At 42.6% G+C, this 20,820-nt stretch overlaps 1 protein-coding gene across 1 annotated transcript in view; it reads left to right on the plus strand.

The window, feature by feature from the left end:
- The window catches only part of LOC147665620 (T-lymphocyte activation antigen CD86-like), a 155,052-nt gene that overhangs the window by 103,989 nt on the left and 30,243 nt on the right, over positions 1 to 20,820 (plus strand). The window contains exon 5 of the mRNA XM_086949639.1: positions 16,032 to 16,074. Coding sequence (XP_086805765.1) covers positions 16,032 to 16,074 — 43 coding nt within the window. The remainder of the gene's footprint in view (positions 1 to 16,031; positions 16,075 to 20,820) is intronic.

The raw sequence follows: 20,820 nt of genomic DNA on the forward strand, positions 1-20,820 counted from the left end.
AGCAAGTTCGAGCCACCAAGATTAATTGGATTTGGTGTGTCGAATGAATAGTAGGGATGAATACCCAAGTGTAACGCGCAGTGCCCTGGAGGATTGTGTGAAAAAGTGAGGATTCTGGGCACATCGGGGCACCTAACCATGACATAGTGCAATATAGCGGTGCTGCGGCATAGTATAGTTCAAAATTGGGAGCTTCCAGACCCTCATCCAAAAGTGAACACTGTAATGTCAACAGCGCCACCCAACGGCAGCCTGAGCTCCAAATTCATTCTAATAACAATCTATCTAGAACGCAAAAGAAGGCTCTAAGGAGCACAAGTGGCAGAGCTGAGAAATAAGACAACAGACAGGGTAATATTAAATTTTTTTGTAAACCACAACCCGGCCCAGCGGGGACAGCGGGAGCGATCGCCAAAAGGGGAGTGAGCAGCGTATAGAACAAATTGCCTTATCCAGGTTGCCCACAAGTAGATCATGGTTATTGTGATAGATCTGTATGCCTAGATACGTAAAGGTATCATAGCACCATTGTAAGCGTACAGTTGGTTGTGGGCGGTGATCAGTAATTGGTATATGTATTAACTGAAATACACAAGATTTGGACCAATTACCCTCAGACCTGATAAAGAGCTAAAATGACAGTTCAAAGTCCTTTTAATGTAATTCTGTTGTCTACTTGGAAGTTGTTTTTCAGGTATTGATAATATAAAGATCACCAAACAGAAATATTGTGACCTAAATATTCTTTACAACATATTGGTCCATAATTTCATCATTATCAATGAGTGCAGATTTCTGTTATTAACTCCAATGGATTGATATTTTTGTAAGGAGTAGTTAAGGCACAGTATTTTTGGAATAGGGTCATTACACCACTGTGCACTATAGGGAGGCAATATAGAGCATTAACCCCTTCCATGCTCATGACAAGGTCAGCTCGTCATGAGGCACGGTTGAGCTGTGCTTATGACAAGCTGACCTTGTCATGAACAATGGGAAAGCCTTATGAGCAGCACACAGCGGTAAAACCCTTATCACCCAAGGTGTAATAGGCTAGCTTTATGGGCTCATGCCTCCTCAGAACCAGGTAGAATTTGGCTGCATGACCTTGGAACCTTAACATTCTTACACTGTGCTTACTTATGCTGGAATAGACTAGCCTTTCAAACACCATAGATCTTGGGCCCGATTCACAGAATGAACTTAAGACTCAATCCTAAACTTACTACTATTTTGGTATTCACAGAATGCACTTACTACTTTTGGCATTCACAGAATGAACTTACTACTTTTGGTATTCACAGAAGTTAGGATTTTGTCTTACGTTTGTCTGATGTCTGTCTTAAGTTTGTCTTAAGTTTGTCTTAAGTTTAGGATTTTGTCTCTGATTAGTTCTGTGAATTGGACCCTATTTTAGGAAAGGGTTCTCTGTGCACCCAAATGTTTTTATTTAAATCACATAAATCTATGCATAAGCTAATTTTTCATCCCTCCTTAGGTGCTATCACCACTGGCCCCAACCATTCTGATGCCTCAATAGGCACAATGATTATTTGATCCAGTAATTTCCCCAATTCTTGACGGAATGGCTCTCTCTTCATGTTTTGAATATTCCTTAATTTATGAACTATTGGTTTAGCTTGCTTCTTCAAAATTATGTTGTGGGAGAATCCTTTTAATAAACCCAAATCCTCTCTAAACACCTTTAGATACTTTCTTTCCACATCCACTCTTCTCTCATCAATCTCTTCAACACTGGTTCTTTCAATCAACATTACCGGTTCTTTGGCATTGGGATTTATAATGGTTCTAAAATCTCTTTCCGATCCATAGTTGTTTATGTATACTCTCCCTTTCACTGCTTCACTTTTAAACGTTATTGTCATCCAGCACATGCCCAGTATATCCATCCTTTTACCAGCATATCCTACTGCTTTGATGTCCGGTTCACTCAAACTACCACCCATATACCATTTTCCCTCATATGTTTTGTTGGAAATGAGAGTGTACGTACGACCGAAATCCACTAACACTTTAACAAGCTTGTCATCAAAAAACACATCACAATGAGGCTTCTCCAATTTTAGTATTTTCATGTTCCACCCCATCAATTGTCAGAACAATTTCTTGCACATTTTCACTAATATCATCTCCCTTCTGGATTTTCTTCTTCTCTTGTATTCTTGTTCTACAGACCTTTGCCAAATGTCTCCTTTTACCACAATTTCTACATATAACATTTCTAGCAGCGCAGTTTGATTTCGAAGTGATGTGTCCAGGCGCACCACACCGAAAACACTTAAATTCTCTAGGAGACATGTTTTTTCTTCTCACTTGTCCCCTTTGAGAATTTTGCTGGTGTTTTATGTTCCTTTTTTTGTTCCTTTCTTCTTCCTTAACCTCCACCATTTCTGTCTTACTACTTGATGTACCTTTGACCTCCTTCAACCACATTACTATGTGTTCCATCCCTTTTGCTTTCTGAATAGCCTCCTCTAATGTAGGATCTTTCAACAAATGTTTTTCCTTAATCATCTTGATATTGGTACACCATACTATTTGATCCCTTATCAATGAGTCAGCTAACTGCTCAAAACGACAAGATAAAGCTAGACTGTTTTGCTAAATAGGATGCAACATCTTTACCAATATTTTTGCTCTTGAAAAAACATATTTCACTCCAGTACTAGATTTGTTTTGGGTGTAAAATGCAAATCTACCATTTGAAGAGTCATTTCATACACATTATTTGGTTGGCCTGCCCCCATGGTAACCATGGTAACACTATATACACTACGTAAGACTCCGCCCTTGTAAACTTCTGACCACGCTCACACTTCTTGCGTGATTGATCCACTACATGTAACATTCCTAACACACGATTTAGGATTATCTGCTGAGACTAACATGTATCGCCAGCATTCCATGTCCTACCTAATTTAGAAACGTTAACTAATGAATTTGTATTTCGTCTAACATGTTTGATTATTTCATGTGTAGGAAGATATGATACCTCAATAATAGAAAGGCAACTAACAGCTGGGATTGAAACGTATTATGACAAATCATGTTAAATGTAATGATATTATACTTTATATACTAGATACACCTAATAGTATTTTAGAGCACTGTGTACCAATTCAAAATGGCGCCTACTATGTTTGTTCTCAGTCCTCTCTCCATGATGTTTGCAGTGTGGTTAAATATGCGAAACTTTATTGACAATGTGTGTGCTCAAGCGCTCTTTGGAGCGTGAAACGCGTCACGTCGGGTTTATGGTGTAATAAACCTTACTTATCAGACTAACTACGTGAGCTGTGGTTCTTTGCCCGAGTGCTGTCTTAAGTTTGTCTTAAGTCTGTCTTAAGTTTGTCTTAAGACAAAATCCTAACTTCTGTGAATACCAAAAGTAGTAAGTTCATTCTGTGAATACCAAAAGTAGTAAGTGCATTCTGTGAATGCCAAAAGTAGTAAGTGCATTCAGTGAATGCCAAAAGTAGTAAGTGCATTCTGTGAATGCCAAAAGTAGTAAGTGCATTCTGGGAATACCAAAATAGTAGTAAGTTTAGGATTGAGTCTTAAATTCATTCTGTGAATCGTGCCCTTAGACTTTAGGTCTAAGTTTAGACCCAAAGTGTAACTGTACTAGTAGTAAAGTTAGACTTTAGGTCTAAACTTAGACTTCAGGTCAAAACTTAGACTTTTGGTCTAAGTTTACCTTTGTGAATCAGGCCCACCATCTCAACAAGCCTTTATACCCCTGATACTCAGAACAAAAAAATGTTTGGAACTTTTAAAATTCCCACGCTCCATTCAAGTAATATTCCATTACTGGCCCACTGTTTATTGCACGCTGACTCCCCTCATTAGTTATCACAGCCTAAATCAGAAGCGGCGCTCAATGAACTTAACTGCTTACCAGCATCCAATTTCCAGGCACCAAACATCAACAACCACAGCGCCTGCCATGGGTACACTTGTCAACTTAACTGCTTATCTCCTCCCAGGCTCTTCCAGGGGTGGAGGTGTCTCCTACCTGTCCCCTACACAGGATCTCAATCTCATCACCATTTAGAAGAATTTCCCACTCCAGGTTTTCTTAGTAACTTCTTTATTTAAGTGACATCTCCAGCAATCCTCAGCAGTTATCTCTATCTTCCCAGCTACCGTTCCTCCCAGCTACTCCTCCACCATACATTCCAACTGAGGGCACCTGGAATATCTTGATCACCTAGGCAACCTGCATTAATAACACCTTCACAGGCTTTGCAATATCATATAACTAATTTGAGTTTTTCACTACCAGGACATGTAAAACCTAAAATTAAATGTCCGATTTTTTTAATACACTGCACCCTTCCCTCTGGGCCGTGTAGGCCTACCCTAGGGGTGACAGATGTATATTAAAAAGGAAGGATTATAACCTGGCAAAAGCACTTTATTTTACCGGGTCGATATGGCAGTCTAAACTGCGCACACAAGCTGCAATGGCAGGCCTGAGAAATGCGTAAAGGGTTATTTAGGTGGGTGGCAAAATGATTGCTGCAGGCCCATCAGCACAATTTAATTTACAGGCACTGGGTACATGTAGTACCACCATACAATGGACTAAAAGTATATTAAATGTGACAATTGGGTGTATGCCAATGTTCCCATGTCTTACAGAGAGAGCACAAGCACTTAAGCACTGGTTAGCAGTGGCAAACTGTGCTGAGGCCTAATGCAAGTAAAAGCGAAGTCAGATGATAGGAGGGTGAAGGCAAAAAGTTTGGGGACGACCCAGCATAAAGGGCCAAGTCCAACTGTCATATATTTACTCTTCTAAGGATTCCTCTTTTTTGAATTATATATGCTGTTTAGTATGGTGTAGGTGTTAAATATAAATGCAAATTTATCAATGTCATGATTCATTATAAACTGATAATTCATTCTGCTTGACTATGTTAATGTCTTTTCTGGATGGTTTGAATTTTCTTTACCAGTGATTTTTTTAAATAAATGAACAAGACTTCATAGAAATTCATATCTTGCGCTTTCAATTATTGGTAAGGTTTCTCAGAATGTAATAAAGTGAAAGGCTTTACTGCTAATTGTTTATTTTGGGAATGTTCAACAATGTTCAGACAGAATATATAAACTAGAACAGAGAGTTCTGAGATAGAGAGGGACATTGCGCCAGGCATTCAAGACTGAGGCTCGTATACGCAGTCATCGCCTTACTGACGGCTACAAGGAAGGCACATCCAGCGCTCTGCCAGCTTATCTGCTGATTTACAAATACAGACAGGGACAGGAGCTACTGTATCTTTGCTGAATATTGGTTTATTGTTGAGAAAACGTATCTAGGACGAACCATCAATGAAACTCGAAGTCGGCCTCGTTTGGTGTTTTTTTTTAGCTTAATTAGCTGAGAGAAAGGTGGGGTTAGGGATACTTATGTGACCAAGTCATATAATGCTGTTGTTTTACAAGTTTTCCTATTAATCTTGCTTTGAACAAATACAATTGCTATTATCTGGTTTATTTTTAGGTAAGGTTCTGTAGTGGCGGCCAAATACGTACGAGGACGCCACGTAGGTTAACCATGGATAGATTTATTAAAGATAAGAATATGCTGTACGACCTCAGCCACAGCTGTGCTTGGAGCTTCTTCACTGTCTCATCCCGGCGCTCGCCTTGGAACGCTGGTCACGGTGACATTCGAAATTATGTCACCGCGAGCAGCACCATTACACGCGGAGCCGCCGGGGGACAAACAAAGTGGGAGATAACACACATCCCCCTCCCCTGGGGAAAGAAGACATTAGAACAACGCATTAACAACAGAATGGCAAAGAAGACGTAAAAGCATGCTGACTGAAATATCTGGAAAGTCAGGCCACTCTCCTGCTAGGAGGAATGACTCAAAGACAACAGATTAGCAAGGATTACATCATAATATATTGGTCGAAATGTCTGGGGGGTCTGGTCACTCTCCTACTAGACCTACCACCTGTGTGGGGGAATGACAGCCGCTGCTTAGTGTTGGAACCCTTGTTCTGACTTGCATCACCCTCCCCCATCCTTTCACTGCTAGAGTCATGCCCTGGTGGGTGGAATCTCACTACCCTCCCTAGATTTCAGATCTTCCCCTCTTGAGTCTTGACTGCATTCTTGAACAGTTTTGTGATTTTGGTTGGACTTCTGTACCCTGACCAATTAGCTCTCCCAGTGGAGGTTCTGATCTTGATGCTATCCCCTACTTTGAATCCGGCCTCCCGTGTGGCCTTGAACTGGTCATATCTTTCTTTCCTTTTCTTCATGGCTTCCTCTTGTATCTCCAAACTTCCCGCTCTTTTGGAGTGGTCAGACCATCCCTTGTGCCACCCCATCCACCCTGGGGATAGCTTGGTGTTGGGTATCCTTGCACGGAGCAGCTCGAATGGGGTGACCTCCGTTGTCTGGTGCGGTGTGAACCTGTAAGCTTCTAGCCGTCTCCATGCTTCTTCTTTCCAGCTCATGCCACTGGCTTTGGCCAGCTGGATACGTTCCTTGAGGGTTTTGTTAAATCGCTCGACCATGCCATTGGTTTCGGGGTGGTACAAAGCGCAACGCTTGTGCTTGATGCCTCTCTCTACCAGGAAGTCTTCCATTTCTTTTGAACACAGTTGCACCTCATTATCCGTGAGGATGTTGCTGGTTAGCCCTTCCCTGGTGAACACCTCTTCCAGGAATCCGATGACTGTCCTGGTTGTGACTTCAGTTACAAACTTCATTTCAGGCCACCTAGAATACAGATCCATGAGCACCAGGATGTAAGGCGTCCGCAGTTCTCCAGACAATGGGCCCACGATGTCTAGCGCCAACTCTTCCTAGGGTCCTGACAGTGGTGGCCTGCATACCATCGGGGCCGTCAGCTGCTTCAAAACTTTGTCACTGTTGCTGCACGGAATGCAGTCTCTAATTTTCCTTTCAGTGGCAAGGTCCATGTTCGGCCACCAATAGTTCTCTCTGAGTCTTTGTTTAGTCTTGGTAATGCCCAGATGCCCTTCGTGGGCTATCTCTACCAGGTTGTCTCTCACCGACGCAGGTGGTACAAGTCTCGTTCCTCTGAACAGGCATTCATCTACTATGGACAGCTCATCTTTGACAGCCCAGTATGGCCGCAGGTTTTCTTCCCGTTTATCATCGTTTTTCCACCTGTCTTTTATCCTCTTATTCACCTCTTTCAGGACCTTGTCTTCTTCCAAAGCCTTTCTCCATGTTTCCTCTCCCAACGCTCTCTGGATGGCGCAGACGTTCTCCATCTGAAGTTCATTCCCTTCATCATCCACCTTCCTTTGTTTCTCCCACGCCTCATTTTCACTGACAAGTCTCGACAGACAGTCTGCTGCGAAGTGCAAAGTTCTGCGTTCCCGGGACGTAATCGACACCGAAAGTGTATTCTTGGAGGCTGACCACCCACCGCCTTATCCTGCTGGAGATGGAATCCAGACCTTTTTTGCTGAACACTTCCACTAACGGCTTGTGGTCCATACGAAGAGTAAACTGGGTTCCCCACAGGAAGTCTCTGAATTTCCCCAACGCCCAAGATACCTCTAGGGCCTCCTTTTCAATCACCGAGTAGTTGTTCTCGGACTTCTGGAGTGACCTTGAGGCAAACGCGATGGTTTCTTCTCCGTCTCTTCCTACTTGGGTGAGGACTGCTCCCAGCCCTTTGGCACTTGCATCGGTGGTGACTACAGTCGCCCGGTTGGGTACGTATGACTTTAAGCTGGGGGCTTCTGCGAGTGCCCTCCTTACATCCTCGAACTCCCTCTGGCACTCTCGACTCCAGTTGAATTCAGTCTCTTTCTTTAACAGCAGCCTGATGGCGTAAGTCCTTCCTGCCAGGTTTCTTATGAATTTTCCGTAGAACTCTAACATCCCCATGAATGACTTGATTTCGTCCTTGCTTGTGGGAGGTGCCAAATTTACAATGGTGTTTTGTAATTCAGCCTTGGGACAAATTCCTTCTGTCGTCACCTTGTGCCCCAGGAAATCCAACTCTGCGCAGCCAAACACGCACTTATCTCTTTTCACAGTAAGCCCTTGTGACTGGAACCTTCCTAGCACGCGTCTCAGTCTCTCATCATGTTCTTCATGGTTCCTGGCAAATATGAGCACGTCATCTTGGTAACACATGACACCTGGGATGCCTTTCAAGATGTTGCCCATGAGCCTCTGAAATAAAGCGGCTGCCGAGACTAGCCCGAAAGGCATCCTTTTGAACTTGTACGCGCCCATCGGTGTCACAAATGCAGTGAGTTCCTATGACTCTTCGTGTAGTTTTATCTGGAAATAGGCTGAGGTGAGATCGAGAGTGGAAAACACCTTGGCTCCCTCCAGCATGCTCATCATTTGGGTGATGTTCGGTAGAGGGTATCAGTCAACCACGACCTCCTTGTTCAACGCCCTCAGGTCGATGCAGAGCCGGACTGACCCATCCTTCTTCTTTGTGGCCACGATGGGTGCCAACCATTCCGTCGCTTCCACCGGTTCGATGACTCCCGCCTTGCACAATTTCTCTAGTTCGGATTTCACCTCTTCTTGGATGGCAATGGGGAGTTTCCTGACTTTAGCCACAACTGGCTTGGCGTTGTCCTTCAATTTTATTTTGTGGCAGTAGTTTTTTAGGCATCCTAGTTCTTCTCTGAACACACCTTTGAACTCTGTCACTATGTCTGTCTTGTGTTCATGTATTTCCTGTATCAGGATCTGGGGATTGCTGTTGGGATTGAGATAGACCCCTAACTCCTTCTGAGCTTGCCACCCCAAGATGTTGTCCCCTACTGTGGACACATAAACTTTGGACACTGTAGTCCTGTTACTGTATTCAATCTTCCCTAAGAAATAGCCTTTCATATAGATAGGACGACCAGCATACCCCCAGGCCTCAAATCCATTTTTCTCAAAATTATCTTTCCTTTGGACACCCGAGAGAATTCGTTTGCATTGATAATAGTTATCCTAGAACAGGAATCGAACAATGCTTCTAGACCAATTCCCCCTACATTTATGGTGTCTTTTGGGCTGTTGACCTGACCTTCCTCAACCTGCACCACTACTTCACCGCACATGGTGTCATCGTGGACCTGCAACTCTTTGACTTGCACCACAAATTCGTCGCACACTACATTCGTCCTGTCTCTATCTACTGACCCCTTGCCCACTCTTGCAGTATTGCTTGAAGTGGCCTTTCATACCGCACTTGTTACATGTGAATCTGAGGGCGGGGCACTCTTTGTCGTTGGCTAGATGTCCCTGTTTGCCACACCTATACCGTCCCTTGATCTCATAGGATCTGATAACATGACTTTTAAAATGGACACTAATAGTGGATCACTACTTATGATCCTCATCTACCGTCCTCCTCAAAACATGCCCACTTTTGCGGCATCTTTAGCAGAACAGCTTGCCCCTCTAATAATCAATCACAAAAAAATCGTGCTGCTGGGCGATTTCAACCTTTGGTTGAACTCTGCTGAGTTGGATACTCAGGCAGCTGCTCTGAAAGAGACCCTTCTAGACATGAACCTCATCCAACAGATACACCTCCCAACCCATGAAAAAGGGCATAGCCTTGATCAAATTTGGTCACAGAACATCCCCCTGGCTATTAATTCCATCACGCCCTGCATCTGGTCGGATCATTTTTTGATCCACTTTACCATCACTACTGAAAAAAGTAGAAAGCTTCCTTTTCAGAAAGGAGGGAAAGTCAGAATATGGAAGAATGTCGACATCTCCGCCTTTATTGACACCTTAACTTCATCCCTTCCCCCATTAGATCAGGATATTGAAGGGATTGAAGAAGCCTTTTCCAGCTGGCTACTTCAGGCAGCTGACGTACATGCCCCTTGTACTAACTTTCCCCGCTCCCGCCCCAATGACGCTCACAGGTGGTTTACACCTCATCTGAAAGCTTTAAAACTTGAAGTTCGTCAAAAGGAGCGGAAGTGGCGAATAGCGTACTCAGAACAAGACAAAGCCAACTATTGTAGGGCCCGAAAGGACTATCAGAAACTCATTCAGAAACACAAAACCGATTATTTCTCGGAAGAAAATCCTTAATGCCCACAATAAATCAAGAGAACTGTTTAACATCGTGGAAAATCTTAGTGGCAGCGATAGAACTTCTCAACCTGTGGCCCCCACCCAGGATCTCTGTAACTCATTGAATTCTTTTTTCTTTAATAAAATTTGCACCATAAAACAAAGTATCCCTACCACTCTGTCTCCCCTCCTTCTGGCTGACACCTTTTACAACTCTGCTATTCTGGAATCTTTTCCCCTTATTGATGGCGCCATTTTATCTAAACTTCTCGCCAAGGTCAAATCAGGTTCTCCTGATGACATCTGCCCCCCACACATTCTGAGAGAAGTGGGAACCAGCATTCCTGCGGGTATACTCTCCATGCTGAATGGATCTCTCGCACAGGGTAAAGTCCCAGACAATTTTAAAAAGCCCTCCTTATTCCCCTGATAAAAAAAGCCGGAGCCAATCCGCTGGACCCGCTTAACTATAGGCCCATATCTTTGCTGCCTTACTGTGCCAAACTATTGGAGGCTCATGTCTGCGATAGTATTTCCAAATTTGTGGAAGAATCAGAGTATCTTGCACCCAACCAGGCGGGTTTCCGCCCTTGTCACTCAACTGAAGCAGTCATCCTTTTGGTGCAGAACACTCTGAGGCGGAACGCAGATGAGGGGATCCACCAGGCTCTGGTGCTGCTGGACCTCTCGGCTGCGTTCGACACGGTTGACTATACCATCCTGGTCGACCGTGTCGAACAGGCAGGTCTCAGGGGCCCTGCGCTGAGCTGGATCCGCTCATTCATTACCGGCCGCACTCAATCTGTTAGACTGGGTTCTTTCACAGCTCTCACTATACCTACCATCTGTGGAGTACCTCAGGGCTCTTCTTTGTCACCTTTGCTTTTTAATTTATACCTACGCCCCCTTCTGTATTCTCTTAGGAAAGCGAAAGTTACCATCTTCAACTATGCAGATGACTTGCAGCTCATCTTCCCTTTAAACACCAAGGACTCAGTGGCAGAATTCCAAAACACCATGTCTCACATTCTGAGTTGGATGAACTGCAGTCATTTGAAACTTAACCCAGGCAAGACCGAACTGGTCTTGCCTGGACAGAGTGCACTTAGTTGGAACCCTAGCTTTTGGCCATCTAGCATGGGAGCCCCTCCGTCTAAGTCATCTTCAGTTAAGAGCTTAGGAATCTTTATCAGCGAGGATCTCTCCCTGAAAAAACAGGTAGGAGCAGTTGTGTCATCTAGCTTTTTCAAACTGAAGAAAATTAAGAAAATTGCCTGCTTCTTCTCTCCGGCTGCCCTCATACAGATTGTCATTTCCCTGGTCCTGTCCAGATTAGACATTTCCAACAGCCTCTATCTCGGGCTTCAAACTGGAGAGTTAAAACGCCTCCAGCTGGTTCAGAACCAGGCAGCCAGACTTATTCTGAATCTATCTAAAAGGCAGTCTGTTAGATCAGGTTTGAAACAGCTACACTGGTTGCCTGTCGAGCAGCGAGTAGCTTTTAAAGCCGGGTGCATCCTATTCAAGTCTCTGCACGACTCTGGCCCTCTATTTATTAGAGATTTATTCAAGAGATACAACCCTTCCCGCAATCTCCGGTCCATCCATAAATCCCTTCTGATCGTCCCTTCTTACAAGAGGAAGCGTCTCGGAGGTTGCTGTTTTGACCATCTTGCAGTTGCCTTCTGGAACTCTCTTCCCCTTCAACTAAAACTGAGTGACAATATCCTCAGCTTCAGACACTCCCTGAAAACCTGGCTCTTCTCTCAGGCGTATTGCTGAGCTGCTTCATTTCTACTTTTAACCAGTGCGTTGCGTTCCTTTCTACAGCGCCATGAAGCCGCCGGGCGTACGAGCGCTTAACAAAACCATATTAACATTAACATTAACATTAACCTATAGCAGGTGCCCTTGAACAATCCCCCCAGTTTGCTCTCCTTCTGTTCTCTTCCCACCACCTTCTGGTCCTTGATCACAGACACTGCCTCACATTCGGTCACCACTTCACTGACATTGGTCTTCTCATTGCTTCTCTTTTCCCCAGTGTCTTGCTTTATCTCTTTTACACACTGTAACATATGCTCCACCTGTTTGGCTATGATAAGAACCTCCCTCAACGGTGGGTCATCCTTAAGCCATAACTCTTCGCGCACACGCTCCATCCTGCAAGCCAATACAAACTGATCTCTAATTCTTTCCTCATTTGCCCCACCGAACTTGCAAGTAGCTACTAACTTCCTCAACTCAGAAACGAAATCTTCAATAGATTCTCCCTCCTTCTGTGCTCTTTTACCAAAGTGGTACCTCTCCATAATAGTGCTTGTCTTGGGGAGATAGTGCAAATCCAACTTCTTAAGACTGACTTCAAACTCATTGAGACCCCTTGCTTCCTGCGTCCCTAAGTCTGGGAGATGATCTAAAACCTCCTCTCCTTCTGCACCTAGGTAATAGGCTAACAATGCTACCTTCCTTTCTAAGCCCAGGCTAGGCCCACATACAGTAGCGTAATTAAAAAATACATTTTTCCATTTTTTCCATTGAATAGTGGGATCACCTGGGTTAGTCAAGAAGAAGGGTGGAGGGGTCACACTTTGCATGGTAATGTGTTACAGAGCGATATTTGCAGAGCTACAACCCAGATGAGAATGTTAAAGTCCTCCTATACACAATGTAAACGTAGGGCAGAGTACTAATGTCCTGCGCCAAAAGGGGCAAACATGCAAATGCTACATTTGTGCACAATACTTCTACTTGCTTAGTTTGAAAGACACTCTATATTATGAACAGTTAGTTTGTGAGCCCCAGTTGATTGGGCTTCCAAGTTTCTGTGCTAAAGGTACGTTCAATAATGCATGAATAGCGCAGTACGAATGCAGCCTGCAGAGGAAGTACTTCAGATGGCCTCCTAGTTTTCCCTGCACGGCCCACACTCCCTTGAGCAGACTGTACCCTGCTTAAAGCTCACTGCAGGAGAATCTTGACTCCAATAGCGCGTGGCCTCCACCTTTCACAATGTCATTAATCATTCACAGTGTGTACTTCTCCGCGTTCTTTTCTCCTTTCTGCCAGCACAGTTCCTCTTGAAACACCTTTGTGGAGAAAGAGAAGCCTCCTACTACACTCACCCCTTAATGTGTTAAACGTCAAACACTTCCTGGCAGGTTCCGGTTAATATTACTTTAAACACCAGCAATGTTCATTTTCTTTCGTGACAGTGCATGCATCACGCTCCATTTACTTTGGCAGAGAAATGCTGGCAATGTTTATAGGGAAACGCTCTCTGTGGTGACAGCCTCGCTGCGTTCCTTTTAGATAGCTGTGCCTTTCCAGTTACCCTCCGTTTACCACTTAAATCTTGGCAACAGCTGAAGGGGGCGGGTGCTTCGTAAATCTCTCGCACAGGCAAGCGCTAACACCACGCTCAGCTACCTGCTGGGAGCTAACAATGGACTTCTAGACAGCAGGCCCATTGGTGCCACCACCCTTCTTGCTCGGATGCCAAACGTACTAGTTAGCTGCTTACAGTTCATGAGGCGCTCGCGCTGCGTTTGTGCTGACCAAATACTTTCTTATAAATCCTTCTTCTTGCTCCACGCTAGCGATTGCTACAAAAGAGTACCTTACTTTCGTCAGCATGGAAAACCCGATCAGACACCGTCCGTACAGCGGTTGTTGTCCGCTCTCACTCCGTGTGTATTTTCGAGGTGATGACTCCCGTCCGACGCCGTCTGCTTCACACAACAGGAATTCCAATTGCTTCCTTTCGTGAGTTGACGTTTCTGCTTTCCTTCATGCGTGTTGAGGGCGCTGGTGTGTTTTCCCTCGTCGCCAGTGTAGTGGCGGCCAAATACGTATGAGGACGCCACGTAGGTTAACCATGGATAGATATATTAAAGATAAGAATATGCTGTACGACCTCAGCCACAGCTGTGCTCGGAGCTTCTTCACTGTCTCACCCCGGCGCTCGCCTTGGAATGCTGGTCGCGGTGACATTCGAAATGATGTCACCGCGAGCAGCACCATTACACGCGGAGCCGCCGGGGGACAAACAAAGTGGGAGATACCACAGGTTCATATTGGGTGCACTAGGAGAGGTTTTTGATTTTAATAAATTGTGAAATTATAAACTAGTTTTCTAGGATTTGTGCGTGTGCCTAATCATGAAAAAAGAGAATTGGGTTTGAGTAATTATCCCTGTGAAGTAGTATAGGGCTGATTGTTACCTAAAACGCACCTCATTGAAGTATAGCTCAGTGGTTTGTGGGGTGTGTTCAGTTCACTGGGTTTTATTTCTCAAGTTGGTACATTGACTATATTCTTTATTTCAAAGACCCAAGACAACTTTTTTCCTGGCCACGTTCCGGAAAGTTCATAAAATGTATCTAACGGGGTAGCTTAGGTTGGCTGTAAAACTTTTCTAAAATCATGTCAGGGGGCATACTACAAAAAAGCTTGGATTCGATGCCTGAGCACAAGAAAATGAAGTCTTGTGCCTCCAGAAATAGCAAAACAGAGATGTGTGGGCTGACCATTGTTATGTTTAATGCTCCTAAGCAGCCAATTAACATGAGCCAACCACCAGTATGTATTTTGATTGGACAAAAACATCAAATCAGAATTGCTGAAACAGCAGGCAGTTCATGAGAAAGAGGACCCAGGGGCATATTATCAAGGGGGTTTATCTCCGCTTTTTTGGCTTTAAAAGCCAAGAAAGCGGAGATAAAATTATCTCCCTATTACCTAGCTGTCGCTAACACCAGTTAGCGACAGCTAGTAGGAGATAGCAACCATCTTGGGCCCCACTTGGGATGTCAGTGATATTTAGCACTAATGACATGCAAAGTGGGCGTGCCAAGATGTTAGCGACTGGAAACAGTTGCTAACATCGCTATCTCCTATTACCAACCTTTGGAGATATTTGCGCTAAGCGCTAATATCTCCAAAAGCTAACACCTACCCTGAGCAGTTCTTAGCCATGTTATCCAATGGGAGGTGGATAACATGGCTAAGAGCATTAGCTCGGTAATGCATGAATATCGCTGACTTTTCAGCGATATTCATGCATTGCGGCCGATTTCTATCGCATTTGCAATAAACCTTGGTAATACCAAGGTTTATCTGCGATAAAAATCGCCGCAGCTCAGCGGTACATTTTTGTCTCTAACCAAGCAATAGCGATAATTATCGCTATTGCTTGGTAATATGCCCCCCAGTGTTTAGGACCTTGTGGCAAATATTCAGTTGAAAGCATCAGTGGATTTCCTTCTTAAACTACCACTTTGGAGACCAGTTAAAACCATAATTGATTTCCTTTATAACTGTGTCAATTAATTTGCACGAGTCTCTGTGGCACCCTAATCCTAACATTTTACTGTGAGTGCAAACCACAGTTCAACTGTGTGTGGTGGGTATTAGAGCGCTAACACATTTTTTCTGCTTTGTAGCACATTTGGCACATTATCAGTGGCCTTTTTCAAATTCATTAAGTTGTCACCATTACATCTCAGGCAACTGAGAGACTAGGAGCAGTTGTTTGATAGGATACTTGATGCATCTGCAGTGTTGTTTATGACATCTTCACTCCATCGACGAGAGTCATTGACCAAAGTTAAGTGAGAAATTGAAACTGATAGGTTCCTAATCGCAGCCAAGAACTAGGATCCCTTTCTACCCCATGCTCTGTAAATACTGGAATAAGCCTGGACTGCTCACGTCCACCATCGTTGGAGTAAATTGTGCAATAGGCGAAATTCCGTTATCTAACTGCAGTTAAATAGTACATGAAGTCCAGGGAAGATACAAGTCGTAAATGATAAATATCCACCACAGGTACTGCCCAAAGAAAGTATGAATATTTTACACACTGTAACAAAAAGAAAATATCATCTACATATGTTTTCAAATTATTTTCATGGATGTTGTTTGTCTAACGTGTGTTCTTTATCTCTTTCTGCTAGATGGTAGACCAGGTGTTTGTAATAATGGAGAGCCAAATAACAGGTGGGTACCAAAGGCAGTTTGCATCTTCGTCATAATGTATGACCAGAGATTGTCTGGAATTTTATACATAAAACATTTTATGTTTAAACCATCATTAGAAACAACATGTTAAGCACAGCTAGAGTTTGTGAAATGTAAACTGTCTTGGTCAGTACGCCAATACCTTTGCAATCAATAGAAAAGTACACTATTATTATCATATGTATTTTATGTATATATGTCTTCTTCCATATCCCATTACCATCACACAGGTGATTTTCTACTAAATGCCATCTATAGCACCATCATTTCCTTCCTCAAATTCCATTGCTAGCTTGTACTTCTTCCTTCTCACAGTAGTTAATTTTACAACATTGTTCTCTTGAAGAGCAAACTACTCTGAGTTTACTCTTACATTAACCTTTTATTTCTGAAAGACTTGAAATGTAAGCATTTTTCTGTGTGAGGTCCATATAACCTCTTAAGTTTTACTGTTTTGCAGAACATGTTCTGAATTGGTCTATCCCAATACAGGCTCCTCCTCACTCTCTTTTTGTGTGACGCTCATAAGATTTCATAACTACTGTCATTTTGATAGATATTTTCTGTATTGGACTGTCGTGGAGCAGGCTCCATCTCACTGTTTGCCTAAGGGTGGCAGGAGCCTTAGGGTCTTGATTCCAGGCACAGGCCTCCAAAGAGTTTTGTAATTTGTTTTAAATAGATCATTCGGCTGCAGCGAACTCAGATGGTGGGTGCATGTTGGTCCTGTAGTGCTTTTCAGTTTGGCATCCTGGAGTTCACAAAAGGTGTGGGCTCATTGGGTTCTTGAGCCTCAGAGTTGTTCATTTTATTACTACATTGTTGGACTAGGTGGAGCTCATTTGTTTTCTCCCTATTTAGAGATATCTCAAGCATCAAAGGAATAAGGATCAAACAGGCGCTGCCCAATGCCTAGTAGCTCAGTTAATGCACCCCAGAACCTTGCTGCACTTAGGCTAATCAGAGGACCAAACTAGTTTTCCTTTTCTTTTTGGCATTCTTTGTAATTATTTCTTCATATCATTCTCTCAGCTCCTCAGAATAAAAAGAGGTCAGCCACACCAAAAAACACAAACAAAGCCGACATATTTATTCCCAGATGCATTTAATGCCGCATTTCAAATCAACATCAACAATAACACCCAACTGAAGCTTTAACACACGCAAGTTAAACACTCCTGTGCACTCACTAACTAGCAAAAAGCAACAGAGCATCTGCAAACAGGAAATAAGGTAAATATGTGTTTCCCACTAAGATAATTCTTCTGCTAGACCTAAGTACATTGGATCACTGAAATAATATCGACTACCAAAATATCGACTACCCAAAATATCGAGGAAAAAATATCTACAACCAAAATATCGAGTTTGTATGTACAAACAGGTAAGTACAAAAATATCGAGTACAAAATATCGTTTACAAAAATATCGTTGTAAAAAATATCGACTTTACTAAAAACAATGTTTAATTACATTAATATAAAAAATTAATTACTAAAATATAATTAACAATACTAAATATAACTTTTAATAATTAAATAATTAATGAAAGTAAAAAAATAAATTTTTTTTTAATCATATTTCTTAAAACATATATATATATAGTAACAAAATTTAATTAAATAATAGGCAATATTGTATATGTACCCCAAAAACCCCAAAATGACCCTGAACCCTAAAAATACCCCTTTACCCAAAAACTAAAAACTGACCTTGAACCCTAAAAATACCCCTTTACCCAAAAACTGAAAACTGACCCTAAACCCTAAAAATACCCCTTTACCCAAAAACTAAAAACTGACCCTGAACCCTAAAAATACCCCTTTACCCAAAAACTAAAAACTGACCCTGAACCCTAAAAATACCCCTTTACCCAAAAACTAAAAACTGACCCTGAACCCTAAAAATACCCCTTTACCCAAAAACTAAAAACTGACCCTGAACCCTAAAAATACCCCTTTACCCAAAAACTAAAAACTGACCCTGAACCCTAAAAATACCCCTTTACCCAAAAACTAAAAACTGACACTGAACCCTAAAAATACCCCTTTACCCAAAAACTAAAAACTGACCCTGAACCCTAAAAATACCCCTTTACCCAAAAACTAAAAACTGACCCTGAACCCTAAAAATACCCCTTTACCCAACAACTAAAAACTGACCCTGAACCCTAAAAATACCCCTTTACCCAAAAACTAAAAACTGACCCTGAACCCTAAAAATACCCCTTTACCCAAAAACTAAAAACTGACACTGAACCCTAAAAATACCCCTTTACCCAAAAACTGAAAACTGACCCTGAACCCTAAAAATACCCCTTTACCCAAAAACTAAAAACTGACCCTGAACCCTAAAAATACCCCTTTAATTTAACATAATTAGCAATTAATCAATTAAATTAAATTAATTACCAATTAAATTTTAAATAATTAACATATATTATTTAATTACCAATTAATTAATTATTACTACCAATTAATGAATTTACATATTTAATTAATTATAATTAAATTACTTCCCACCCTATTCCCCCATAAACCCACAACCCGCTACAGAATAAAATTACACAATAATTAAAAAAATCATTAATTTAAAATAATTATAAAATAAAATGACACTTTTCACACATATTATAACATGAAAACACTATAAATAATTAAATATTATTTTAAAAACTATATTTTTTACTATCTAGATTATATACTTGGATATTTTCACTGTCTATATTATTTACAGTCGATATTACTTCACTTACCTTAAAAACGATATTTTGGCTGTCGATATTCTGTCTAGTCGATATTTTGTCCAAACGATATTTAAAACTCGATATTCTGTCCAAACGATATTTTGGAGTCGATATTATGTCTGTGCACCAAGTACATTATGCAAAAAACTAAATTCCACAGCCAACAGAACCAAAACTTTATCCAAAACTGTTAGGAATTGCATGAACCAAAGCCTGCGTCTCCAGCTTCCTTCCCTGGGAGCGACTCAGTGAAAAAAATGTAACACCATTGATACATTCTTCATTTTAACATTCGCAAAGCCAGAAACAAATTAACAGCATCATACAATTGTCCACATCCAATCCATGCTATATTGAAATTCACCAAAATGAACCACATTCAAAAAGACTTGCCATGGCCAACTTCTCTGACATTCTCACTACCCCCAAGGCCACCACAAGCAAATAAATTATCCTCCAATTTACCATCATAAATGTCCTCTTGAAAGAATCTCTCAAGATCATCTTCAATGCAGGCCAAACATTTCTTATAAAGGAATCTGAGGATCTATCTGAATATATACACCTATTATGACAATTTCATTGCCCAGGAAGATACTGGAGAAATCTGGTGGCGGCTCCTCCACTGGGGGGAGAGCATCGCACCACTGCTTTCGGAGCAGTGTAAAAGAAAAAAGAAAATGATAATAACAGAAGTTATTCTCATTTTATGTTTAGCATCCACCAGGTTTGGGCGTGGCGGGCCAGGCCCCTGTGATGAGGGAGGAGGAGTGGTTGCTGCACTCTAAAGTGTGCCTTACTGTTTAGCCCGCTGTCTTGGCCCGGCTAAATCGTCTTGCACACTTTGCATGTTCTCCACGCACTACAGCCTGGGTGGAGAACCTGCCCAGGCTCCCATTCCCCATCTGAGCGCCAAACCATAGAGCTCAGACCAATCACAATGCTGTATTGCTTAGGGGAGCCAGGGAGCTTCCTGATTGAGGAGCAGGGGAGAGACGACATGGGAGAAATGACTGCTCGCTCAGGTAAGTGAATTTTAATTTACATTGTTGTCCCCTCCTCCTTCCTCCCGCCCCCCTCATACTAGGTATGTGAGTATCACTAACCAGATAGCTGTACCATAAAAAGAGAGGAAATCGAGCCTTGTGCAAAAGATACTGCTTAATGAATCTCAACCCTGTTGATGAGTGGTGTTAGAAATGGGCGTCTCTAGTTGGCAGAGGTAGATACCTTTGACCAAGTGGGGGCCCTTACTTCTAGTCAGGGTAACGGGGCTACAGTCCTAAAATAACCCCTGCTCACCCCCTTGGTAGCTTGGCATGAGCGGGCAGGCTTATCTCAGAGGCAGTGAATAAAGCATTTGTGAACACATACAGTAATACAGTGAAAACACTACAAATAGACACCACACCAGTTTAGAAAAATAAGTAATCTTTCTCTAGATTTAACACAAGACCAAACGACAAACATCCACAATACAGTATTCAAAAATATGACTTTCAAATGGTAGAAATAGCTTAGTTCAATGTAGATGGTAAATGCGACACTTTACTCTCAAAGTACGCAACATAAACAAAAGAGGCGCAGGGAAGACAATGCATCAGTTCCTTGCTCCAGGAAAGGCGATGCGTCTGTTCCTTACAGGAGAGGAGGGGATGCGTCTGTTTCCTACTGGGTCCTACTTAAGATGTGACAAGATGGTGCCTCGATGCAATGCGATAATCCGGTGCGATGTGACAAGATGGCGTCTTCGATGCGATGCGACAACTTGGATATGATGCGTGCACGCCCGACGTCTGTGCTGCGAAATTGGTGGTTTCTTGAGCCGCAACAGGCCCTGCGACGTGCTTCTCCGGTGATGCGACGGCAACCTCTGCGGCAGCGACACGCTTCTCCGGCGATGCGACACGCTTCCTCAGCGATGCGACGGCAAACAGCTGTGGCGGCGACACGCTTCTTCCTCATTGCAACGTGCTTCC

This window comes from Lissotriton vulgaris, unplaced genomic scaffold (assembly GCF_964263255.1).
Source record: "Lissotriton vulgaris unplaced genomic scaffold, aLisVul1.2 SCAFFOLD_3100, whole genome shotgun sequence".
NCBI classification, from domain to species: Eukaryota; Metazoa; Chordata; class Amphibia; order Caudata; family Salamandridae; genus Lissotriton; species Lissotriton vulgaris.